The following is a 27,130-nucleotide window of genomic DNA, read 5'->3' as shown; positions in this document are numbered from 1 at the left end:
CTCTTGGAATACCTGCACTTGGAAAACTTCCTTTGGTAGCCCAGCCACTGTGCTGCCAAAGTTCAATGACACAATGTGGAGGCCACGTGAAGGCATCCTGTTTGACAGCTCCAGCTGAGCTCGTAGCCATCAGCCAGCAGTCAGCATCACTGCTGCCAGGAATGAACTGTCTTGAATGTCCAGCCCTGTTGAGCCTTGAGATGAGTATGGCCAGTCTCTGACTGCAGCCACCTGAAAGACCCCAGGTGAGAACCACTCAGCTGAGCCTGGGCACTTCACAAAAATCATGAAAAATCATTAAAAAAATCATTGCTGTGGGGCTCTAAGTTTTGAGGATGTTTGTTATGCAGCAATAAATAAGTGGAACAGATCCTACAGTTCTTCACTTATCAGTTATCAAAGTTATAACATATGAGGAATTGTGCAGACAAAACAATGAATAAGACAGGTACCTTACTCTGAGAAGGGTCTTGAACTACTGCTCTATCTCCTTATCAAATTTTTTCTGTGGCATCACTGAACTGATGCTTATACTAGTTACCTATTATTGCATAATAAAATAACCTCAAACTTAGCAGCATAAAACACTTATTATTTCTCACAGCTATGGGATAAGGAAATATGCTTCTGACACAGGGTCTTTCATAAAGTATAGTCAAGCTGTCTGCCAAGGATGCAGTCGTCTAAGGACTAAATGCTACAAAAATCTGCTTCCAAACTTACTTGTTCAAAGGCTGTAGGTTCTTGCCATATGGGCCTCTCCACAGGAAATGTTCACAACATGGCCACTACCTTCTCCCAGAAAAGGGTGGGGTAACAGGAGCCATAACACCTTAGGTAACCTAATCTTGGAAGGGATATGCTATTACTTCTGTCTCATTTTACTGGTTACACAGATTAAACCTGCAACATCATGAGAGGAGAGGACACATGAATACCAGGAAGCAGAGTCCATTGGGGACCACCTTTAACAGCTGGCTGCCACAAAACACATCTTCTTAGACCTCTCCTCCTCTTTTTTCCTGAAATTCTCTTTGATTTTCCTAGACAATATAGTCTCCTAGTTTTTCTGCTTCCAGATATTTTTTATCCCAAGCCACTCAACTTCCCTAAAATATATATTTTATTAAATCCCTGAAGATAATTCTTTATAACTTATGAAACAATGTTATAACTAGGCCTGAATATAATGTAGCCCTATCTTCCCAACTTATGAGAATCAATTCCTACAAATAATTTCCCAAACATCAAATAACATTTCAGTTGCAGCATAGGTCCTACTGCTCTTCCTGTGCATACATGGTTATGATTTCCCTTTTCCCTTTTCTCCTTTTAACTAAGTCATACCAAAATCTCTACTCTTCATATTCTTCTTCCTATCTCATTCTCAAAATAATTTTTCTCATTCTGTATCCACTGACTTCTCTCTTTTAAACTTGTTCATTTTTAAGCACATTATTAAGCCCAGCTTTTTATCTAATATTGAGAGCTTGCCTCTTTTTAATTAGACCATTAGTTCCTTGTGGGTCATGTCTTACTAGTCTCTGTGATCAGGCTTATACTCTACGATCTGGGAGATATCAGGGCAATCATTATATATTATCTGATTTGATTTATAAAAAGACAATTATCATTTAGCCAGGTGTGGTGGTACATCCCTGTTATCCCAAGATTCAGGAGGCTAAAGCAGGAGGATCGAAATTTCAAGGCCAGTCCTAGAAACTTAGTGAATCCCTGTTTCAAAAAATGAAAAATAAATTAAAAGGGCCAAGGATGTAGAGCAGTGGTAGAACACCCAGATGTCAATCCTTAATACCAAACCAAACAAAACAAAATAACAACAACAAAAACCATCATCTATGGGCTGGGGTTGTGGCTCAGCGGTAGAGTGCTCGCCTCGCATGAGGGATCCTGGGTTCGATCCTCAGCACCACATAAAGATGGATGGGTGAAATAAATATAAATTGTATTGTGTCCAACTACAACTAAAAAATAAATATTAAAAAAAACCCATCATCTAAATTTCTTGTGCAACTGTTGGTAGGATTGTAAATTAGCAGTATGAAGATTCCTCAAAAGTCTAGGCATGGAATCACCATATAACCCAGCTATTCCACTCCTTAGTATTTATCCTAAAGAATTAAATTCATCATACTACAGTGATACATGCTTACAGCAGCTTAATTAACAACAGCCAAACTATGGAACCAGCCTAGGTGCTCTTCAACAGATGAATGAATAAATAAAACATGGTATATATACATAATGGAGCTTCAATGAGCCATAAACCAAAAATTGACATTACGCCATTTGCAGGAAAATGAATGGAACTTGAGTCCATTATGTTAAGCAAAATAAGCCAAACTCAGAAGGTCAAGGGTCATATGTTTTCTCTCAAATGTGGAAGTTAGAGAGGAAAAAGAAAAAGAAAGGTGGCAGGAGCATCTCATGAAAATCAAAAGTAGATCAGCAGAGGAAAGGGACCAGAGCAGGTAGAAGGAGGAAAGGGAGGGGGAAGTACTGAGGAGTGACACTGGCCAAATTATATTGTGTGTATGTAACAAAAAAAAAATCCATCATATGTACAACTACAACGTACCAATAAATAAAATGTGGAAAGAGAAAAATTAATTAATTTCTTGTGCAAGTATAGGAAAACAATAACAGAAACAACCTATGATTCATCCTTTTTTAAAACATTGTTTAAAATTTGATTTTTGGGAGAATTTTTCAGAACTTCAAATCATGTCTCAGGAATTAACACATACCACCCACACCCACACACCCCCTACACACAAATGTAAAGACTACATCTATTCTCTTGACTAGTTTTAAAAACAAGCTTAACTTTAAACAAAATCATTGGTTCTTCTATCATATAAAAAACACAAGGTAAGGTATGACTGGCTCAGAATCCTGACTTTGATTTCTAATTTTTCAACACATCCTTACCAAGCATCTACCATATGCCAGGCCTTACAGGGCAGATGCTACACATACAATAAGGATAAACCCTATTCTCACCTCATCGGCACAAGCCCCAGCATTTCATCACGCCGCCTTTCTTTTTTCTTCAGCTCTGATTCCGTTGACTTGAGTTTATCTGGAGCAAGCCTCAGCTTAGACTGCAAATCACTGATAACTTCTTGTAATTCAGCCTCTGTATGAAAAACTCTCTGACAGACGGGGCAACATGACTGGTTTTCATCTGTTAGCTGAGTAATGAATTGGGAGTAAACTGCTGTGGCTCCAGCCAGCATGGCTATTTTAAGAAAATAAATACATTTCCAGTGAGAAAAATATCCACCTTCTTCTATAAATGTATGATTGTTCCTCTTACTTTATAACACATTACACACGTACAAGCTTTTTTTGAAATATACAAAAAGAATAACATTTATTGAGCGATAGCTACAGTGCCAGGCACTATTCTCAGGGTTTTACATTTATAATATCACTTATTTCTCTTTTACTCTAGATGGTAGGTAGTTGTGTCTTTATTTTATAGATGATCAATCTGAAACTCAGGAAGGTAAGTTGACCAAAGTCAGACAGTAAGCTATAGAGCCTTACTGAAGTTGAAGCCATTTGACTCCATAACAAGATTTTAAAATTTCCCATTCTTAATAGTTAAATATGAATAAAAATTCATATAAAATTAAAGAAGTGTCAAAATGCCTTGATAATATAAAATAGATAACTTACCTCTCTGTTTTGAGGATTTTTCAATTTCCTCTTTAAGCTTGTCTAAATCACTTTCAAAATCCTGGCTACCACAAATATCAAACAGCTTGTCTTCATAACTGGACAACTGTTCCTCCTTTCTTCTCAGCTCATTATTTATATGATTTTTATTTTGCTCTGCTGAAGCTAGTTCCTTGCTAAAATAAAAATAAATGTGGATTATAAACATGAGAAAAATTTGATAAGGCAGAAGACAAATTCTGCCAATAAATCATTATAAGGGTTTGGTATGATCAAATACTTTTCCAAAATATCTTCCTTCCTTTTATCTATCTATCTATGTACCTACCTACCTACCAACCAATCTATCTAATTTATTAGGTGCTAGGGACTGAAGCACGTGTAAGCACATGCTCTACACTGTGTTCCATCCCTATCCCAAATACTAGTCATGGCAACAATTCATTTCTGTTTTAATGCTCCCCCTAGTACACAGACTCATTTGCCAATCCTGGTCATTATCTGCTCCCATAAAAATGTACATAGGCATAATTCTGCCTGATTTGGGGAAGTAGGGGTCATGGTCTTAGATCCCAGGTTAAGAGCCTCAGCAGGCTGAAGATACTTTGCCTACTGGAAGGAATAAGGAAAAGAAAGCATCTCCTAGTTCCCTTGGGTCCCTTTAAAATATTTCTTTTCTAATCTCCTATGAAAGCCTTTCCTTTGTCTCCTCTTTGTTGTGATCATCTACCTATTCTCAATTGCTTATTACCTTTCATTCATCGAAGATTTGCTCACTAGGACTGGAACTGTGGCTCAGTGGTAGAGCACTTACCTAGCATGTGTGAGGCACTGGGTTTGATTCTCAGTACCACATATAAATAAATGAATAAAATAAAAGTCCATCAACAACTTAAAAAGTTTTTAAAAAGAGATTTTGCTTACTAGTATAATTTACTTCTACATCAATTCTTAAATCATGGCCAATCAAGGCTCACACATATTGTTTTTTTCAACTTACAGGTTATAATGTACCAGCAGTCATATAATCAATTTAATGCACTGTAGTCAGCATATTCTTAAAAATGAAACAGAAAAGAACGTAATAAATAGTATGTAGAAGTATTATTTTGATAATTTGCTTTAGATAAACGAGTGTACACACACTTCATCATAACATCCTTGTGAGTCATAGTAAAAATGTGGAAAAAATAATATAGATGATACTTTCACCATCTTAGGCTCCACTAAGCACTTCTCATCAAAGTCACCAATGATCTAAGTGCCAAGTGCATTTTTCATCTATTTCTAAGAAGCATCAAACACTGTTACCCTCTCCTTGGAGGATTATCTTCCCATGGCACACCAGATACCATTCCTGCTTGGCTCCCCCCCTGGATCTCTGGGCATATCCCTATTTTCTTCCCTTGCTCCTCTTCCTCTACTGGCCAAGTTTTAAATGCTGGTGTTTCCCAGGAAATGTAATTTGTAACCCTGCAAAAATTTATGTGAAATGTTTCACCTTCTTATCCAACCACCAGCTAAGATAAGATCCAAGAAAAACTATCACTTTTATAATGGCTTATTTACAGAAATGAACAGAGAATTCAAAACAATTTAATTAGTAACTTTATTAAATCTTGGTTCTTGAGCTCTTGCCTTTAAAAAATATATATGTTTTAGTTGTAGATGGATACAATACCTTTATTTATTTATCTTTATGTGATACTGAGGATCAAACCCAGGGCCTCACACATGCTAGGCAAGCGCTCTACCACTGAGACACAACCCCATCCCAAGAGAATTTTAGAATTTTAATCTAAAATTTGTAGTTAGACCTACAAATTTTCAAGAGACCAGAGGCCCAAACCACCACCCACTGCTATTTTACTTAACTTACAAAAAATAAGGTCAATTAATATGACATAATACCATTTCATAACAATAAATTATTTTTCAAACAATTAAAAATAAAAGCATGAAAAGACATTTCTTTATAATGGTAATGTTCCAAAAACTTACTTCAATTTGGCAAGTCTGTCCCTAGTCTGATTAATTTCTTTTGATTTACTATGAAGCCAGTCTTCGAGCTGCTTTTTGTTGGGAAAATATCCCAACAATGAAGTTAGTTCTTCACTGTGCCTAGATTTTATTTTTCTGATTTGTTCATCTTTGTCAGCCTATAGGTAAAAAACAAAAATTTTTAAAAATCAAGTCTATATTTCCACTTAATATCAAGAACAAAATAAGACTGACTTAAAAAAAATAAAACTACAATAATGCAAAAAGGAAATATAAAATTTCTTGAAGTCTTAGATTGGGTATGGTCTTGCTAAGCCATAAGAGAAGAGTAATAAGTCTAAAATAAAAATTAAAAACTTTAGTGTGTTAAAAGTTAATAATATATATATATATATATATATATATATATATATATATATATATATATTTAGTTATGTACTTCTAAACTAGCCAATCCCTAAAAAACAAATGCCAAATGTCTTCTTTGATATAAGGAGAGTAACTAAGAACAGAGTAGGGTCGAAGAGCATGAGAAGAAGATTAACATTAAACAGGGATGAGAGGTGGGAGGGAAAGGGAGAGAGAAGGGAAATTGAATGGAAATGGAAGGAGACCCTCAGAGTTATACAAAAGTACATACAAGAGGAAGTGAGGGGAAAGGGAAAAATAATACAAGGGGGACAAATGAATGTCAGTAGAGGGGGCAGAGAGAGAAGAGAAGAGGGGAGGGGAGGGGAGGGGGGATAGTAGAGGATAGGAAAGGCAGCAGAACACAACAGACACTAGTATGGCAATATGTAAATCAATGGATGTGTAACTGATGTGATTCTGCAATCTGTATATGGGGTAAAAATGGGAGTTCATAACCCACTTGAATCAAAGTGTGAAATATGATATATGAAGAACTATGTAATGTTTTGAACAGCCAACAATAAAAAATTTAAAAAAAAGTAAAAGCAAATATTAAAATAAATAAATATCTCAAAAAAAAAAATCCAATGAGTTAATATATCTAAAAATTTTATTAAAATGCCCAATTTATAGCCAAAAAAAAAAAAAATAAAAGTTAATAATATATATATGTGTGTATATATATATATATATATTTAGTTATGTACTTCTGTATTATTAACTTTTTACAATTAAAAATAAAATTTTGCTGGGCACAGTGATGCATGCCTATAATCCTAGCTGCTCAAGAAGCCATGGCAAGAAGAATCACTTGAGCCTAGGAGTTTGCAGCCCACCTAGGTAACATAGCAAGAGCCTGTTTAAAAATAAATAAATAAAAACAACTTTTAAGCTTAAAAGTTCACTTTACAGAGTATTAAGTTCACTTATCCTCTAAATAGAATGCCAACACCAAATTAACACTTTATAGTCTATCAATTATGAATGCAAGATAAGCCATTTTAAATACCAGACTGTATAGTGAGAACAGAAAAAAAAAAAAAATATATATCATACTTTGTCCTTGGTCAGCATCTCCATCTGGGTGCGGGTTGTTGTATGATGATTTAACTGCTCCATCTCCTGGTCCAATTTACGCAAGGTCCTGTCTAGGTCTACTTTCTCATTTTGAAGGTTTATTACTTCTGCTTTTAGGGTCTCTACATTGCAATTTTTCTCAGCCTTGCTTAGTTCACGTTCCTAAGCAATAATTCAAACAAATGCACAAGTTTATACATTTTGTATAGAATTAATATAATGACAAAGTGTATAGAAAATTACTCCTCAGAATAGGCCGGGTGCTGTGGCGCACACCTGTAATCCCAGCAGCTTGGGAGGCTGATGCAGAAGAATCACAAGTTCAAAGCTAGCCTCAGCAAAAGCGAGGCACTAAATAACTCAGTGAGACCCTGTCTCTAAATAAAATACAAAATAGGGCTGGGGATGTGGCTAAGTGGTCAAATACCCCTGAGTTCAATCCCCAGTACAAAAAAAAAAAAAAAGAATAGCCAAAGTATTACTGTTTGCTAGTATCCAACAAGAGAAAAAAAAAAAAAAATCTGGCTATATATGCCTTAGGGAAAATCTTATTAGAATTACCTTATTAGGTTATGAATGGTAAAGAATTAGTAAATAAACCTAGAAGAGTCAAAGATAAAGGGAAAATGAGAATTAGAGCAAAATTAGGAGAAATATGTAGATTAATAACTCTTCAGTCAACAATTAAGTCCCATGTAAATATCATTTGGCATTTGGAAACTACAAAAATAGTGTGATGTAGACCCTGACTGGTCATTCCTTACCCCAAGAAGAGAATGCTGTGATATGTGCCAAAATAAAAAAATATATGCTATGATGGTGAGTTAAGGAGAAAAATAATGTTTAAATTATCAAAAAGGAATTTAGAATCTTTAGGATGCTGACTTTGGTGATAAATATAAAAGAAGGGGGCAGGTTAGAAGCAAGGAAGAATACTTGGAAATTCTTAGAATGGCTCTTAGAAAGTTTTCATCACAGAAAAAAAAGTGAGAAAAAGGTAAAGGTCATATAAAATTGCAGTGTATGGAAACTAGAAGAAAAATACTTTACTTGCTTTTTTACTTAGATAAGTGGTTTTTAACCAAGATGTTCATAACAATCAGTCCTGTTGTTTGGAACATTCATTTTCATGCTTCACTCTCAAAATTACATTGATTTGGAAGGTTTTAAGCTTTAAGAACACAGATATCAGCCTTAAAGAAGAATGAAATTATGGCATCTGCAGATAAATAGATGAAGCCGGAGAATATCATGCTAAGCAAATAAGCCAAAACCCAAAAACCAAAGGACAAATGTTCTTTCTGGTAAGCAAAGACTTTTTCATAATGGGGGGAGGGATGGAGAAGAATGAAGGAACTCTGAATTGTGCAGAAGGGAGTGAGGGGAGGGGAGCGGGTGTGAGGACAGGAAGGATGGTGGAATAAGACAGACATTACCCTAAATACATATATGATTACACTACCCTTATGACTTGCACCAAGTACAGCCAGAGGAAGGAGGAGTTGTGCTCCATTTGTATACAATGTGTCAAAATGCATTCTACTATCATGTATAACTAATTCAAATTTTTAAAAATAATAAAAAAATTAAAAAAAAAAAAAAGAAGAACTCAGGTATCTTTAACAAACTCCCTAGGTGATTCTAATTTTCAACCCACCTGGTTCCAGAACCAAAGAGCTGAGTGATGAAAATATTCAGATAAATTTTACTTGTCAGCAAAGGCTGACATTTTCATTAACGTGCCATAATCTTAAACAAAGATTAGATAAAATGCCTCAGAATACAAGATTCTAAATGTCTTGTACATTGAGATTATTAGATTACTTAAATATCTTACAGCTTTTTTGAGCTCCTGGTCCAGTTCAAGAATCCTGTCTGATGATCCTTCCAACTGCTGTAATTCGTACTTCACATTTTTCAGCTCATTTTGCCTCTTACTTAGGATTTCTGATTTTAGCTCAATTATTCTTCCCAGTCCAGTCTTCTTATCCCTTATCTCATCTATCTGTCTCTGTTTCAGAGTTTCTTTTTCTGCAAAGTCATTCTAAATAAATACATGAAGAATGTGCATTATTTTTTTTCATAAAAAACTTTGTTTCTTTTATGCAAAATAACATATGTACACTGAAGAAAATACAGAAGAGTGTTTTAAAAATGTAAAAAGCATCACCCAGAAATAACCATCATTAATTATGAAAAACATTTTTTAGCAATTAACCTTAAGAGATTTTACTTAACAGCAAATAAAAAAATGTGGGCCTATATTTTATTCATAGTTTTATCCTTATAAATTTTTAAAAATTTGCATCCATAAAGGTTTTTTTTCTACTTTATAGCAGATTCTAATTTAACACTAATCTAAAAATATTCCAAAATAGGGTTCATCCAAAAATTGAACAATTCAATTAATAAATCTGATACAAAAGAAAACAGCAAACACTATATTTCAAAATATTTACCATCAGTTGGTTGGCAGTTTCTGTTTCCCTTTCTTGTCTCTCTCTCACTAGTTTGTGAAAATTTTTAATCTGTCTTTCACTGAATGGTCCACGCTCAAAGCCATCCAATTCTAGCTGTGTTGCCAAAGACTGAATTAATGAGTCTCTAGCTCGGATATGTTCTTGATGACGATCTGCTTGTAGCTGTAGACGACCTTAAAAAAAAAAGAACAAAAAACTCAATAATTCTTTTCTTCAGCTGATTTTTAAAATAACACAACATGAACCAGGCACGGTGGAACACACCTATAATTCTAGCTTCTTGGGAGACTGAGGTAAGATAATCACAAGTTTGAGGCCAACATGGGCAACTTAGCAAAACTGTATCTCAAAATAAAAATAAAAAGGGGAGGGGATGTAGTTCAGTTATACAGTGCTTGCCTAACATGTGAGTTCCTGGATTCAATCCCCAGTAGCACAAAAATATTTATTTGGCACCAGGGATTGAACTCAATGGTGCTTAACCAGGGAGCCACATCCCTAGTCCTTTTTTATATTTTATTTGCAGACAGGGTGTTGCTGAGTTGCTTTAGGACCTCACTAAATTGCTGCAGCTGGCTTTGAACTCGAAATCTTCCTGCCTCAGCCTCCCAAATGTCCACTATTTCTTAATTTTGACATTTCAAAAATGTTGTACAAATTAAACCATACAATATATAACTTGAGAATGGCTTTTTTCACTCAGTATAATTCCTTGGGGTTTCTTCATTCATGCAAAAAATGTACAATGTTATATGTAGTAGGCAGAAAGGACAGGTAAACACTATGTCCTACCCTGTTCAACAAGAAGTTCTGATTTTTCTTGATTGAGAAGCCTAGATTCTTTGTTTAGTTTTTCCAATTCACGCTGACAGTCTACTAATCTCCTTTCTTTCTCTCTTACTGTTCTCTGATGATTATGATATAAATCATTTAGTTGTTCATCAGTCCCTTGAAAAACCTGTTTAGAACCAAAAAAAGGCTGTAATGTATAAATATAAGAAGGTACAATAATTCTGAGATATCAAATATAAATCAAATCTCATTCAATATCCTTCATTTTAACATATACATAGAAGTAACTAACATCAAGATTTGTTATTCGGCTGGGGATGTGGCTCAAGCGGTAGCGCGCTCGCCTGGGATGCGTGCGGCCCTGGGTTTGATCCTCAGCACCACATACAAATAAAGATGTTGTGTCCCCCCGCAAAAAAAAAACCACTATAAAATAAAATAAATATTTTAAAAAATTCTCTCTCTCTTTAAAAAAAAAAAGCAAAAAACATTTGTTATAAATAAAAAATTCCAAAATGTGGGTGGCAAAACCAGTACAAATGAGGTTCATTAAAATAATCCCCAAGTTTTCAAGCAGAACAAAATTCTACCACCACAAACCTTTTCCATTTTCTGTTCCAGTTCACTATTATCTTTTTCCATTTGTTTCTTTCGACTATCCAAGGCTTTAATTTCATTGTCAAGTCTCATTATTTTAGAGAGATTGTGTTCAATTTCTTTTAGGCGATTCTGAAAACAAAGGAACATTTTACAGAAATAAAATTCACTCTAGTTTACACTGCTGGTAGATGAAAATAAACAAAAGATGCAAGGACCAGGCTCTTAGTAAAAATGATCTCATTTAATACCAACAATTACACTGTAATGGAAGCAGAAAAACCAAGTATAATGATCTGGATCCTCCAGAAATATCCCTGGAAAATCTCATGTTTTTCATATACAATCACCAATACAGTAAGATTCAGAGGTGGGGCTTTTAGGCAATGATGAGATTATGACAGCTGTGACCTCATTGGTGGATTAATTCATTCGATGGATTAACAATCAGAATAGACTACTGGATGATAACTATAGGGAGGTGGGGTGTCGCTGGAGGAATTAGGTCACTGGGGGCATCACCATGGGAATTATATCTGGTCCCTGGCTCATTGCTTGCATATACACGGGCACACCCTTTTCTCTCTCTGCTTCCCAGCTGCCATGAGCTGAGCAGTTTTCTTCCACCATGATGTTCTGCCTCACCTCAGGCCCATAATAATGGAGTTGGCCAACCATGGACTGAGACCTCTGATACATGAGCCTAAAATAAACTTTTCTTCCTCTAAGTTGTTCTTACTAGGTTTTTTGGTCACAGTGATGAAAAGCTAACACATTGAGGATCAGAGATGTTAGTAATTTATCTGACTCTTCACAGCTAGTTGATAAAAGCAGAAATTAAATTCCACTTAAAACTCCAAAGCCCATGACCTACCCTCAATTCCACCCATAAAAGTCATTCATTTGTAGGGTATTATGAGCTACAGTATTGGAAGTACCACGTGTAAGAATTGATCCTTAAAAGATGAATTTATTTATTACTATTATTATTTATTATTTGTAGTGCTGCAGATTGAACTTAAGGCCCCACCAGTGGTATATAAGCATTCTACAAATGGAACTATATCCCCAGCTTTAATTTATCTTTTAAAATATCAAAATCACTGACGGGGCAGTGAGTTAGCAATTTTGAGTCTGCAAGTGTACTCAAGCACAGAGGACTCTGAGGAAGTAAGATGGGCATGACAAATGATTTCAGTGGCCTGTTTCCAAGGCCTACCTTCAGGGGCAGTTGGTTGCCTCCTCTCCTGAAATATGTATTACCTGCTTTAGAGCATTCTCTCCCTGAACAATGCTGAGGATACTCTCCCCAGGTCTGGTTCTACAATTCCAAAGCTGACCAACTCTAACTAGACCTTTTTTATAATAGTCCTTGGGAAACCGCAAATAAAAACCATTGAGAAAAACAACCTCTCATGAGATAATACCACAAACCTACTATAATGGCTAAGATGAAAAAGAATAACAGTACTAAGTGCAGAGCTGGATGCAGAATAACTGCATTCTTATGTATCTGTTAGCAGAAATACAAAATGGCAGTCACTTTGGAAAATAGTTTGCCAACTTATAAGGTTAAAACCACTTACCATACAATCTAGAAAGTTAGTCAAGAGGAAGGAAAACATGTACACAAAAGTTTTTTTGGAGGGGTTACAGGGGATCAAACTCAGGGGCACAACCGTTGAGCCACACCTCCAGCCCTACTTTGTATTTTATTTAAAGAGAGGGTCTTACTAAGTTGTTTAGCACCTCACTTTTGCTGAGGCTAGCTTTGAACCCACATCCTCCTGCCTCAGCCTCCCGAGCCATTGGGATTGCAGGCGTGTGCCACTGTGCCCAGCTAAGTTTAGAGCACTTTTATCTGTAATAGCCACAGCTGGAAACAATATAATGTCCATCAACCAGGAATTTTTTTTTTGGATAAAAAAAATTACAAAAAAGAGACAAAGGAGTAATCCCATACAATGGGATTACTCCTTTGCTATAGAAAAGAATGAATTTCTTATACATGCAGCAACACAGATAAATTTAAAAGCATTATGTTAAGGAAAGAAGCTAGACACAAAGTCTACATACTGTATGATTCCATTTATGTGCCACTCTGGAAAAGGCAAAACAGAAATATAATGACAGAAAACACATTAGTGGTTGCCAGAGGCTGGGAACAGAGAAAGGGGATTGACTAAATGGGCTTTTGAGAGACATTTGGGGGGAGATAAATATTCTATTATTTCGATTGTGACAGTGGTGATGTCACTGTATACATTTGTCCAAACCCACAGAATTAAACACTTTAAAAAGGGTGGATTTTACAATATATAAATTATACTTCAATAAATTTGACTTAAAAAGGAAAAAATGTATGTGCATAGGAATCAAGAGGCCTGGATTCAAATCCTGGTTTCACTTCCTCCTTCCATCATGAACAGATATGGCTCAGTTTCTAGCCTTAGAAACCTCATGGGGTCACCGTGGAGCTTACATAATACATTTTAAAGCACTCTGGTCAGTATCTGGTGATTAGCATTTAATGATGGGACCATTCACACCACTTGTGAAGAAAACTCTATACTAAGTATCTTTTGAGTGATGTCTAACAAATAGAATTATATTAATACTTAAGAACACTAAATATTAAAATCTTGGCTTCAGAAGTCCACAAACTTCTCAGTGTATCTCCATCAGTATTTTCAGTGCCTCCTGGTGACACAAGAAACATGAGAATCATGTAGGATTGGATCTTTAGTGACATCTTTAGCTGCTTCATTCGTTAAATCCAACCAGTCATCAGATCCTGTGGAGTTCTTCTTTGACATCTGTATTTTAGCTTTATCTCCAGAGTTCAGAACACAGGTTGTGTACATAATGATGACTACAATTGATAACAATATATTGTGTACTAAAAAATTGCTAAGAGAATAGATTTTAAGCATTTCTCCTCCCAAAAATAATACATGAGGTAATGTGCATGCTAGTTACTTTGACTTAGCCATTTCACGATGTATACTTACATTAAAACATCATATTTTATATCACAAATATATATAATTTTTATCTGTCAATTAAAAAAAAAATCAAATTACCTTCAGTGGGTCAAGTTCATTCTCATAGGATTTGACAATTTCCTTTGAAGATGTTAACTGGGCTTCTTTACTAGTAATCTGATCACGAATTTCACAAGCTTTTTCCTTATTTTGTTTCAGATATTTCAGCTCTGTCTGACATTCTTTTACTTTCTGACCTTGTGTCTGACGTACCTGACGAAGTGTCTCTAAAGCTTTAATGTACCTTTGAAGATAGCAAATAAAAATAAAATTTCTGGCTAAGTAAATTATGGTATATTCACACAGCAGAATATTATGCAGTCATTAAGATTACATTTACAATTAAATTAAAATTTTTGTGCCATGTCAAGAACATTCTTCAAATTATAACATTCTACAGAAATATTTCTCAATTAAAAAAAAGGAACACAGAATTATAAGACTGAGTAATTACACAGCTATTTGACAGTTCGTACTAGTTTAATTTAGTGTCATGCTATAAATTTGTTTACATTCAAATCCAAACTCAGCAATTTCCAAATCCAATTTCAGTAACTTGGAAAATGCTTTGACATAATGGTAAGTGAAAAAATTGCATTTACACTGTCAGTCTGGTAAATAAACATATGTACAGAAAGGAAACATGGTTGCCAGTAGGTAAAAAGTAGTAAATAACTACCTTTTGCTTTTTAAGTTTTTCTTTAAGAAAAGAAGCATCCAGGCTGGGGTTAGCTCAGTGGTAGAGCACTTGCCTAGTATGCGTGAGGTACTAGGTTTGTTTCTGAGCACAAATGTAGATACCAATATAAATACATAAAATAAAGGTCTACTATCAACTAAAAAAAATTTCTTTTTTTTTAAAAGAAAAGAAGCATCCAGCCATGCATGGTGGTGCATGCCCATAATCCTAGCTACCTGGGAGGCTGAGGCAGAAGAATAAAAAGGTTGAGGCCCACATGGACAACTTAGTGAACCCAATAAAACAAAACAAAACAAAAAGGTCTGGAGACATAGCTTAGAGGTAGACTATACCAGGGTTCAATTTCTACTATAACTGAAAAAAAAATCCAAGCTGAAGTGGAGTGTGCCTATGGCCCCAGCTGCTCAGAAGGTGGAAGTAGGAAAACTGCTTGAGGCCAAGAGTTTAAGCCCAACCTGAATAACACAGTAAGACTATCTCAAAATACAAGGGGAGAAAAAAAAAGGGCTCAGGGAACTCAGTGGCAGAGTATATGAGGTCCTGGGTTCAATCCTTAATAACACAAAAAATGGAAAGAGGAAAAAAAAAAAAGGTTCAACAACTTAATGGGCTACAAAGCACACTCAAGAGTTACAAACCTTGTTGCTGAAAAAATTTCATCAAACTTTTGCTTCAGAGCCTTTCCTTCACTTAATGGCCAATTAGAGTCTTCTTGGTGACAGAAAATGACATTATTTAGCACAGATTTGGAAACCCCAAGAGAACTTATCATTTCTCTGTCAATTTCTGCACATTTAGAACTGAGACTGACCTTTTCACCATGCCTGTAGAAAATAAAAATAAAGAATATGAGTAAAATAACCTTTGGTCATACATATTCTATTGCTTAGTCAATCCATACTGTACTTCTTTTAAAAAATAGTCCCTTTACCTATCTTGTTAGCTTCCTCATGCTAAAAAGTACTATTCTTAAATGATTTAGCAGGTAACTGATAAAAAAGTTAGGTAAAATAGAGAATTTTTTTTTACCTATTTGGATTTTAAGATAACTTAAAATATTTATACCTAATACATAGAGCAAAAATACTCTCTTTCATTCCTGAATAAAAAATAAGAGACCTAAATTAATAAAACAGAACACAATGATCAATAGCAGACAGGCAAAGATAACTTAAAAACACCTAAGAACATGTACATTAGAAATTGGGTTGTTCAATAATGGACTAATTAGGCAGACAGACACAGAATCTGTCTTTATTGCTTTTTTTTTTTTTTAACATTCCAATTTTGAAAATACTACACTGAGTATACCAAGAATGTCCTGTAGGGGACTAGAATAGACACATAAGACAATAGGCTATCACATTAGACCATGGAAAGATGATGGTAGTTTGGATTAGAATGGTCAATGTAAGATAAGAAACAAATTCAAGAAACATTTAAGTTAAATTAAATCCATGGTATTTGGTAATAAACTGGATAGAGAGGACAAGAAAGATATCAAAGTTTAGATTCTTGGCTTGAGTTATCGCATGGGCAGTGCAATGAAAAGTCATGCAAGAGACCAAGTTACAGGAAGATTATTAGGAGGGGTCAAAGACAATGAATCACGTGCATGGTTTGGGGCATGTTGAATCTAATGTATATTTGAAACAGGTAGGAAATGAGACAGGTAGGGGGCATGGGGTTAGAAATGATGGTTGAATGTTATGATCATTATTATCCAAAGTACATGTATGGTGTGAACATACTTTGTATACAACCAGAAATACAAAAAATTATGTTCTATATGTGTAATAAGAATTGCAATGCATTCCGCTGTCATATATAAATTTTAAAAAACTATAAATTATATATATGTATATATGTGTGTGTGTATATATACATATATACACACATACACACACACACACACATTTTATATATATATATATATATATATATATATATATATATATATATATAGAGAGAGAGAGAGAGAGAGAGAGAGAGGGGTAATTGGATAAATGGGTCTAGAAGAAGAGGTCTGATTTGTGAGTTCCTCAAAGTCACATAGTAATCTGAGCAATGGATTTGAATGAGATTTTCTAGGAAGAAAATATAGAGCACAACAGAAGATATAGTACTGAGCCTGTCTGGCTTTAACCTTTACTGGCTGGGTAAATGAAGTAGGATGAGGCTGCAATAAGAAAGAACAGCATTACGTGATGGGGGTCTAAAAAGGAATTTTCAAGTAAGGACTAATTAACAATTGTCATTTACTAATCTGTGGTAAATGGAACAATGGTCCTACAAGAGACTTGAGAGTACTTAAATCAGAAAAGCCATAAAATTTCCTGAATTCAAGGACTGGGGTTGTGGCTCAGTGGTAACGCGCTTGCCTAGCATGCGTGAGGCACTGGGTTCGATTCTCAGCACCACATACAAATAAATAAAATAAAGATCCATCAACAACTAAAAAATATTTTTTAAAAATTCCTGAATTCAGACTTCTACACTATGGAACTGTAAGATAACAAATTTATGGTTTTTGAAGCCACCAAGTTTGTGGTTATGGCAGTTATAGAAAACTAATCCATGAGCTCTTACTACATAGTAAGCATTCTGTATGCATTAGTTCAATCCTTACATTTTTTCAAAGACAAATTCAGGCATAATGAATCCCTATTTTACAAATGAAGAAAACAGAGGCTTTTAGGTCTATTCTGTATAGCAACAACATTAGTTTAATTAGTAAAGATGTTATTAGTGACCTTAGTTGGAGCTATTTCATTGGAAGAATGGGACTGGAAAAGGAAAAGATAGCAAGTATTAACAACTCTTGAGAAAAATGGCTGTAAAGGAGAAAAGGGAAATAGCTTAACTGGAATGGAATAATATGAAAAGATATAAGAGAGACTTAAGAGAGTGTACTTAAGTCAGAAAAGCCAGGCACAATGGCGCAAACCTGTAATCCCAGTGGCTCAGGAGGCTGAGGCAGGAGGACTGCAAATTCAAAACCAGACTCAGCAACTTAGCAAGACCCTTTCTCAAAATTAAAAAATATAAAGGGCTGGAGATGTGGTTCAGTGGTTAAGCATCCCTGGGTTCAATCCCCAGTACCAGAAAATAAATAAGTAAATGAATAAATGTCAGAAAAAAAAAACCTACTTGAGAAACTGGTAGCTAGTACAGTGCCTCTAGCTGGTTGCTAAACTTCACTGACTAAATACTTACTCGGTTTAATAAGAAAAAATGAGGGAGGAGGGTGAATAGTTAAGTAATTCAATGAACAAGAATAAAAGCTTACACAGAGGGCTGGGATTGTGGCTCAGTGGTAGAGTGCTTGCCTGGCATGTGTGAGGCACTGGGTTCGATTCTCAGCACCACATAAAAATAAAGGTCCTTCAACAACTAATAAATATATTTTTTATATATATATATATATATATATATATATATATATATTTTTTTTTTTTTTTTTAAAAAAAGCTTGCACAGAGCATACAAACTCCAAAAATCCATATCTATTAGAAGACATTATTTGACTCTAACACAATGATAATTGTTAAGAGCGACAAATTACTACTCTTCCCTACTTGTCTGCTTCTCATCTCATCCATCCCTATATGTAACTCTAACACTTTTTTTAAAAAAAAAAATCTATATTTGATGATTATATACTTTTGACTCTGAAACTGTTCATAAATTACTCAATGAAATGAAACATTATCACAAAATCTTTAATGTGATCACTTTATTTAGTAAATAAGTATCAAAAATTAGGGCTGGGGTTGTGGCTCAGTGGTAGAGTGCTCCCCTAGCATGTGCGAGGCCCTAGGTTCAATCCTCAGCCCCACATAAAAATAAATAAATAAAATAAAGGTATTAAAAAAATCAACTTAATTAAAAAACAAAATTAAATGTTGCCAGGTACAGTGGCACACAGCTGTAATCCCAGCAACTCCAGAGGCTGAGACAAGAGAATACCAAGTTCAAGGCCAGCCTCAGCAACTTAGTGAGGCACTAAACAACTTAGCAAGACCCCGTCTCAAAATAAAAAATAATAAGGACTGGAGGTGTAGCTCCGTGGTAAAGCACCCCTAGGTTCAATTTCCAATTTTGAGAAAATAAAGCAAAACATTTACATGTTAATAGTGGGGTAGGCTATGAGAGGTATAGGGGTGAGGACCATAAGGTAACATTTCTATCCAATTTTACTATGAATTTAAAACTACTCTAAAAACAGTTTGTTAAAAGAAAACCAATATGCTCCCAAAAATAAATAGAAAAAAAAAAAAAAAAAGTCCATGGTCTTATACACCTAAAAGACTAAAAATGAACAATATTAAACTATAACACAAACACCTACTTTGTTCTTGTAATGACTCCTTCCAGGGTTTTAAATTCTGTCTTTTTGCTTTTCTGACTACACACCATAGATCTCTGCACAGCTATAAGTTCTCCATTGACATCACGAAACTGCAAACGAATCTGGGCTCTCACATCTGTTTCTTGAGCAACCTTTGAAGGTAAACAGAGAAAAATTATGCTACAGTAATAAGCACAATCTGAAAGAAAAACCATAAGCACTCTTACTTATTCAAAATAAGAGAACAAAAAAAAGGAATAATACATTCAAAATAAATGACATTTTTACAAGCTATTCAAAATATGGGAGGAAAAAATACTGTTTAATTGATTTACTAAAATGATAAAGTATTATTTACTTTCTTTAATCAACAACATTAGGAGACTAGGTATATGGACTTTCCAAATAAATAAATTTTATCTTTCTAAGTACCAAAAATGTTTTTTAACTTAAAAAATCAAAACAAAATTGGAAATAAAAAGTATATATACCGGGGCTGGGGATGTGGCTCAAGCGGTAGCACGCTCGCCTGCCATGCGTGTGGCCCGGGTTCGATCCTCAGCACCACATACAAACAAAGATTTGTGTCTGCCGAGAACTGAAAAATAAATATTAAAAAAAAAAAAAATTCTCTCTCTCTCTCTCTCTCTCTCTCTCTCTCTCTCTCTCTCTCCCCTCTTTCAAAAAAAAAAAAAAAAAAAGTATATATACCTCCCACATCCTTGAATCATTTGAAAGTATAGTGCTGATCTGATGTCCCATCACCAATTTCTTACAAAGCAAGAACTTTTCAACCACAAAAATTTCCTAAAACTGATACTGATACTTTATTACTACGCAGTTCACAGATCCTATTCTAGTTCTACCAGCTGTCACTGGAAACAGTTTTACCAATTGTTGTCCTTTACAACAAAAAGATCCAGTTCAGAATTATACATTTGGTGTAATTCATTTGGCAGTCATCTCTCTACAGTTTCTTTCAGTCCAGAACAGTTGCTCAAATTTTCCTTTACCTTTATGACTGATAATTTTGAAAATTAAAGATCATTATATTGTAGGATGTTTTTAAAATGTACATTTGTCTGGTATTTCCTCATGACTGGAATCAGGTTACCCATCTTTGGCATCATATTATAGAAGTAATGATGACATCCTCTGCCTTTCATCGGGTAGGACATGATTTCAATTTACCTTATTACTAGGAGCATTAACTTCAATCTCCTGATAAGTTGCATCTGCCAGCTCTCTACCAAACTTCCTCTACCAGTCTTAGCATCTATTATTTTTACTTAAATTATTATGAGAGCTAGCAAACAAATTTTCTAGTTTTATTATAAGAAAGACTCTACTATAAAAGCTTTTGTTCTTTCCCTATTTTTTCCTTTATTTTTGGCATAAGTGTGAACTCATGGATTTTTTACTTGGGCTCCAATCCCCCATAGGTTACTACACTAACTTTTGTGGATGCATTCCCAACTCAGTCCACCTAATGGCTTTTGGAATGAATTATTCAGGAATGAAGGAAAGTGCCCAAGAGTTTTTAATGTGATTTAGATTTAAATTTAAATGCATTTGTCATTTTCTTTATTCTATGGCAAATTACACTGATTTTTTTTATCTCTGTTTTATTTATTTATTTTATGTGGTGCTAAGGATAGAACCCAATGCCTCATGCATGCAAGGCAAGCGCTCAACCACTAAGCTACAACCCCAGCCCCAACTTTTTTTTTTAATTTTTTTTTTAGTTGTAGGTGGACACAATACCTTTATTTTATTTATTTATTTTTAGGTGGTGTTGAGGATCGAACCCAGTGTCTCACATGTGCTAGGTGAGCACTCTTACAACGCCAGCCCGATTGGTTTTTTAATATTAAACAAATCTGGCATTCCTGAAGTAAATACCACTTAGCCATAGTGTATTATCTTTATTTGTACATTGCTGAATTTGACTTGCTAATATTTTGTGAAGGATGTTTGCATCTACATCATGAAAGGAATGACTGCAGCTGTCACATAATATCTTTGTCTGGTTTTGATATCAGGGTAATGCCAGACTCATAAAAACGAGTTGGAAAGCACTCCCTTTGCCTCTTTTGTGAAAGTTTGTATAGAATTGACATTGTTTCTTTATAAAACGTTTGGTAGAATTCACCAGTGAAACCACTTAGGCCTGGCATTTTCATTGAGAGGTTTCAAACTCAAATCAATTGCTTTCATAGGATATTTCTTTGAGTGAATTTTAGTACCATGTGTCTTCAAAAGAATTGTCCATTTTACTTTACTACATTTTTTCGCATAAAGTTGCTCACAACACTCCCTGTAAGATCTGTAGCTCTGTCTTCTCTTTCATTCCTAATCTTGGCAATCTGTCTGCCTTTTTTTATCACTTCGCTTGGAAGTTTATTAATTTTATTAAGCTTTTCAAAGAACCAGCTTCTGGTATCAAAGATTTTCTCTATTGTCTGTGTTGTATTTCACTGACTTTTGCCCTCATCTTGATTATTTCCCTCCTTTTGCATATTTGAATTTCATTAGCTTTTCTTTTTTTTTTTTTTGGTGTGTAGTGGGGGAGTACCGGGTATTGGATCCAGGGGTGCTTTACCACTAAGCCACATCCCCAGCCCTTTTTATATTTTATTTTGAGTTAAGGTCTTGCTAAATTGCTCAAACTGGCTTTGAACTTGCAATCCTCCTGCCTCAGCCTCCCAAGCCACTGGGATTACAGGTGTGTACCACTGTGCCCAGCTATATGCTTTGCTTTTAATTCCAAGTATTTTCTAATTTTCCTTGTGACTCTTTTTTTATCCATAAATTATTTATAAATGTCCGCGTATTTTCAAATATTCCAGGATACATTTTTGTTACTGATTTAGAGTTTAAGTCTGATGTGGTCAAAGAACACACTCTATATGACTTCAATCCTTGTAAATTTACTGACACTTCAGTATTATTTTCCTTCAGTTTCAAAAACTTCCTCTATAATAATAGTGTAATTGTGATAAATTACCTTTTTAATTTTTTAATTAAGTCATTTTTTTATATTGGGGATAGAATGCAGAGATACTACCACTGAGCTATATCTTCAGCCCTTTAATATTTTATTTTGAGCCAGGATTGGTGGCATATGCCTGTAATTCCAGTAGAACTGCAAGTTCAAGGCCATCCTAAGCAACTTAGTGAGGCTTAAAGCAACTTAGTGAGGCTTGAAGCAACTTAGTGAGACCCTGTCTCAAAATAAAAACAGCTGGGGATGTGAATCAGTGGTAGAGATGTGCCCTGGGTTCATTCCCCAGTATCAAAAAAGAAAAAAAAAATTATTTTGAGACAGTCTCATTAAATTGCAGAGGTTGCCAAGACTGGCCTCCAACTTGCTATACTCCTGCCTTAGCCTCCTGAGTAGCTAGGATTATACACATGTGCCAACACACCTGGCTGGTTCCACTAAATGTTTACTATATTCTAGACATTGTGGATGTTACATTGAGTAACTTTTAAAAAGGGTTTTGTTCTAGCAGTTAATTTATTGATAGGTTAGCTTGAGTCTGTCAAAGCTTGGTTGGAGGTTCTGTTATGGTGGCCTTTCTGCGGTCTCCATTATAATACTGGAGAGTTCCATAAGGTCTTTCTACTCTGGCATGTCAAGAATCATACGTCTTCCAGCATGTGTGATCTCTTTAATCCACTCAACATGTGGTACCAGCACTCACCCTACTCAGTACTTTTTCTCTGCTAGCCATCATTGAATCTCATTCCGGACATGGTTAGCTTGTATTTTCCCAAAAACTCAAAGGATCCTTATGTACTTTTCCAGTGCCCTCTCTGCAACAATCCTACTCCAGTACCTTGCTCCATAAATTCCAGTCACCTCAGCAAATACAAACTTTTCAGTTTTATTTGCTTAAATATGTCCCTGTTCTCTGTTGAATTATAATTCCATGTCCTAAAGTTTACAAAATGTCCCTAAGTAAAAAGTTAGAATATAGTCACCTCATATGCTCTTCTTTTTTCAGTGAACATGATCTGTTGTCCAATGCCTGCAAACAGTTCCTTCAAATATTTTTTTCCAGTTTCATAGTTGTTTATCTTGAGAGTATAATTGTAATACTCACAATTCTGACCAAATTAGAAATCCTAGGTTCTGCTTTTTTAAGTTAGAAAATATTCTTGTTTTAATTATTTGACATTAATTCATCAAAACACTCAACAAGCATTTATAAAGTATTTTTTAGCTTTCATGTGTTGTTTTTGTTTAAAATGACAATTTTTTTTTCTTTAGCACATGGAAGACTAATAGATTGAACAAGAGTAGAAAAGATATGCTTAACACCATCATAATTGAAGTACAGGGTGCTCAGGAAACACAAAGGAGAGCGCAGAGAAAAGATATTGTAAAAGAAATGAATGTTTAAACTGAGACCTGATAGATGAGAAAGAATTGGCCAGATGAAAAGATTTGAGTCACTGAGTGGCTAAAATACAGTTGACCCTCAGTAACAGAGGGTTTCACCATCTGCAAATTTAATCAAGTTTGAGTAGAAAACATTTTGGGAAAAAATGCATCTGAACTGAATATGTAGACTTATTTCTGTATCATTGTTTTAACAATAGAATATAAGAACTTTTTCCATAGCATTTGCATTGTATTAGGCATTATAAGTAACCTAGAGATAATTTAAAGTATATGAGAGGATGGGAGTAGATTATATGTAAATAGGACATCACATGTCTCTATGTTTTCTATGAGACCGAAGCATTGTTGGATTTTTGGTATTCTGTGAGGGAAGGGATTTCTGGAACCAATCCCTATTGGATTCTAAGAGACAGCTGTAATTTCAGAAAGTAGGGAAAAGTAAAGAGAAAAAATGAATCCAGCAATTAAGAGCTTTCTGAAACATAGTTTTTTAGACTTAAAGTGAGAGAAGAAAGCACTAAAAGATTTGAACCAAAGGAATTACATGTAGTAAACATTTTAGAAGAATCATTTCTCTTTAAGGTGAAGAGATTGGACTGAAGTAAGTCAGGAAAACAGCGTGGACAAGGTTTTAGCTCTGAAGATGTAGGTAAAGAGGAAGAGAGTTCTGGACTGGACTCTTAGGATAGAGAAAAGGTGACCAGAGTTTAATAAAAAGCTATGAAAGGGCTGGGTATGTGGCTCAGTAGTAGAGTGCTTGCCTAGCACATAAGGCACTGGGTTGAATTCTCAGCACCAAATATAAATAAAAAAAATAAAAGTCCACCGACAACTAAAAAAAAAAAAATTATTTATTTAAAAAAAAAAAGCCTTGGAGGACATTCAGTCATTTCATCCCAAAGAGAGGAGTTCTAAGGGTTTAATTCTCAGTAGTTCAACTAAGGAGCTATGCATCTAAGCACCAGAAAATTAATTTGTTTATAATGTCCCCACTAGCAGGCCAAATGCACGTATTCATTTTCCATGGCATTTACCTTTCTAGAAAGGTAAATCTACCTGGTAAATATCAAATTAGTAAATGGAGTTCAAGCAAAGGGTATCTTTCTATTAAAATATTGTTGTTGATGTTCTTACTGAGAAAGAGGCACTTTGAAAGAGTTATTTAGATTGTGTTAATCTAATATACCTAAGGACAATTTCTATCCAAAAGAATAAAATAAATAATAAACCCTTCCCTTTCCAAACAATTTATACCCTAAACTATTAGACAGGTCAAAAGAAAGTACATGGCCATGCTGGCTGAAGACCTGGAGAGAGATGCACACAGGAGCTCAGCAGTAGGATAAATGAGTTTATGTAGACTAAGAAGGGTATTCACATGAGGAGAGATCTTGGCACACGGTTTCAAGAGTCTCAGGGTATCAGAGGTCAAGCAGGATGAAAAAGACATTCATAATCAGAATAATACAGCTCAGGAGAGGAGTGTCCACACTGGGAGAAGGGATGATATGAGAATTCAGAGTCTAACAATGCTGCACAGGGGGTCCACATGAGGGAGAAGACTATTGGCGGATCTAGATCAGAGTAGTGTAAACATCTCTTCAAGAGCTTAGCTGGTACAAAGTATCAAACTGAGAAAGGTGTCCATGGGAGGGGAATGAGGAGGTCATCCAGTACAGGAAGATAGAGCTGAAGCAGAATGGGACAGCATCATATGAAGGAGCTAGCTGAGGAGTCAAGAGCCCAAACAAGGTAAAGAGGCGTCAAATATGGGAATGCAGTCGGCCCAACGTTGGGTGTTGGAGCCCTGGTGCAGTGATGGCAGATTCATGACATATAGGGAAACTGATCAAACTAGTAAATACAATAAGAATGTAGTCAGTTTCTTGAGTCTCATTCTCTTCATTGTATTTAGCAGGCAAATGCCCAACCTTGGTTAAATTCAACTGTCCAACTTATTGCTTGCCACTGAATAATTGAACAAGAGTGAAAAAACACAGTCATAACAACTGGTCTCTCTTTATATTTTCATACATAAACTTCAAGACTCCTGACACTGTCATGCAACCCTGTAACATTTTCCTAGTCAATTTATTTTATGAGGTAAAAACTATTTCACACATTTTTGAGCCTAAATCAACCCTTTCTCCCACTCTAGGCCAATAAATTCATGTCTTTTTTCCATTGTGACAACAGAAGCAACCAAAAAAGAACTTACTATTCTTTCACTGCTTACTTTTCCAATCATGTATTGTTACATTAGATAAACAGTGCACCCTCCTATTAATCCTTCCAGCTGGGCAATGAATCCTATCTCTTCTTGTGTACTCAAAGATTTTGCTCTGCAAATATCCCCTCTCTTGCATCAATTTTTCCCTTTATCCACAGTCATTCTTATTGGTCTACAAATGTTCTAGAATGTCCGATTTTTAAAAACATAATAAAATAAGAATAACCAACTGCCGCAGTCTGGCTGGGCACAAATGCCGCAGTCTGGCTGGGCACACAATCACGAGCCACCACACAGCTTGTAGATTCAAACAGCAACTCTTTATTCCCGAACTCACACCAGCCGTCTACAATCACGTTCTGGGGAAATCCACGTTCTCTTCCCAAATCCCCTCCACTGGGCTTCTATCTCCAAAATATATTGTCTGAATCCCGTGAGAACTCAAGGGGAACTCAGGCAGCAGGATACGCCCTATTCCCAGCAGGAATAATCTTAAACCTTAAACCTGGAACCTAAACTGGGAACGCCCTAAACACGATTATCTTAAAACCGGGAACACCCTAATCTGCCTTGGTCCTTGAGCAAGGTCACGTACATTCAATGTCACTGCAACATGGGGTACGCTGGCAAGGAAATTGTCATACCTACTTGGCTAATGGCTCCCAGCATCTCCCCCCTTCTGATTAATTAAACAACAAGCAATGAGGCTTAAGGACCGTGCCTGGTAGGTTGTCCAATTCAACATATGGTTCTTACCCGTCATCGGAAAACTGACCTTTAGGCGTCAGCCTCCTGTCTTAGGTTGATACCACTGCAATTGAATCATACCCGTCACTGACTACCGGTCCAGCATACAGCCATACTTGTGGATAGGTCTATGCACCAGTGGGGGGGTGAGGTTCTTTGCCTCACCTCTGTTGGCCCCCAAATTTGGCCTTGGTGCCAGTGGGGGAGTGAGGTTAATGTGGCTTATGGACCGTGCCTGGTAGGTTGTCCAATTCAACATATGGTTCTTACCCGTCATCGGAAAACTGACCTTTAGGCGTCAGCCTCCTGTCTTAGGTTGATACCACTGCAATTGGATCATACCCGTCACTGACTACCGGTCCAGCATAAGCCATTGGCCCCCAAATTTTAGACCATCACTAGCAGAAGGGAGGATACAGAAATGCCACGACACCAAGCCAATTGACGGCTCCTTGGGAAAAATTGCATCACTGGTGACACCATCAGCAAAGATATGTACATTCAATGTCACTGCAACATGGGGTACGCTGGCAAGGAAATTGTCATACCTACTTGGCTAATGGCTCCCAGCAACCAACTAACCA

At 35.6% G+C, this 27,130-nt stretch overlaps 1 protein-coding gene across 1 annotated transcript in view; it reads right to left on the bottom strand.

Annotated features, from left to right (window-relative positions):
- Rad50 (RAD50 double strand break repair protein) overlaps positions 1–27,130 on the bottom strand; it is a 99,675-nt gene that overhangs the window by 67,019 nt on the left and 5,526 nt on the right. Inside the window, exons 3-13 of the mRNA XM_046467627.2 lie at positions 19,159–19,310; positions 15,446–15,631; positions 14,147–14,351; positions 11,067–11,195; positions 10,467–10,632; positions 9,654–9,847; positions 9,032–9,238; positions 7,174–7,356; positions 5,707–5,864; positions 3,706–3,881; positions 3,025–3,262 (exon numbers count right to left, since the gene is read on the bottom strand). Coding sequence (XP_046323583.1) covers positions 3,025–3,262; positions 3,706–3,881; positions 5,707–5,864; positions 7,174–7,356; positions 9,032–9,238; positions 9,654–9,847; positions 10,467–10,632; positions 11,067–11,195; positions 14,147–14,351; positions 15,446–15,631; positions 19,159–19,310 — 1,994 coding nt within the window. The remainder of the gene's footprint in view (positions 1–3,024; positions 3,263–3,705; positions 3,882–5,706; positions 5,865–7,173; positions 7,357–9,031; positions 9,239–9,653; positions 9,848–10,466; positions 10,633–11,066; positions 11,196–14,146; positions 14,352–15,445; positions 15,632–19,158; positions 19,311–27,130) is intronic.

This window comes from Marmota monax, unplaced genomic scaffold (genome assembly GCF_021218885.2).
Source record: "Marmota monax isolate L192 unplaced genomic scaffold, Marmota_monax_Labrador192_F-V1.1 WCK01_AAM20220418_F8-fsc00199, whole genome shotgun sequence".
Lineage (NCBI taxonomy): Eukaryota > Metazoa > Chordata > Mammalia > Rodentia > Sciuridae > Marmota > Marmota monax.
The sequence above is the reverse complement of the archived record's forward strand: the minus strand, read 5'-3'. Positions and strand labels throughout refer to the sequence as shown.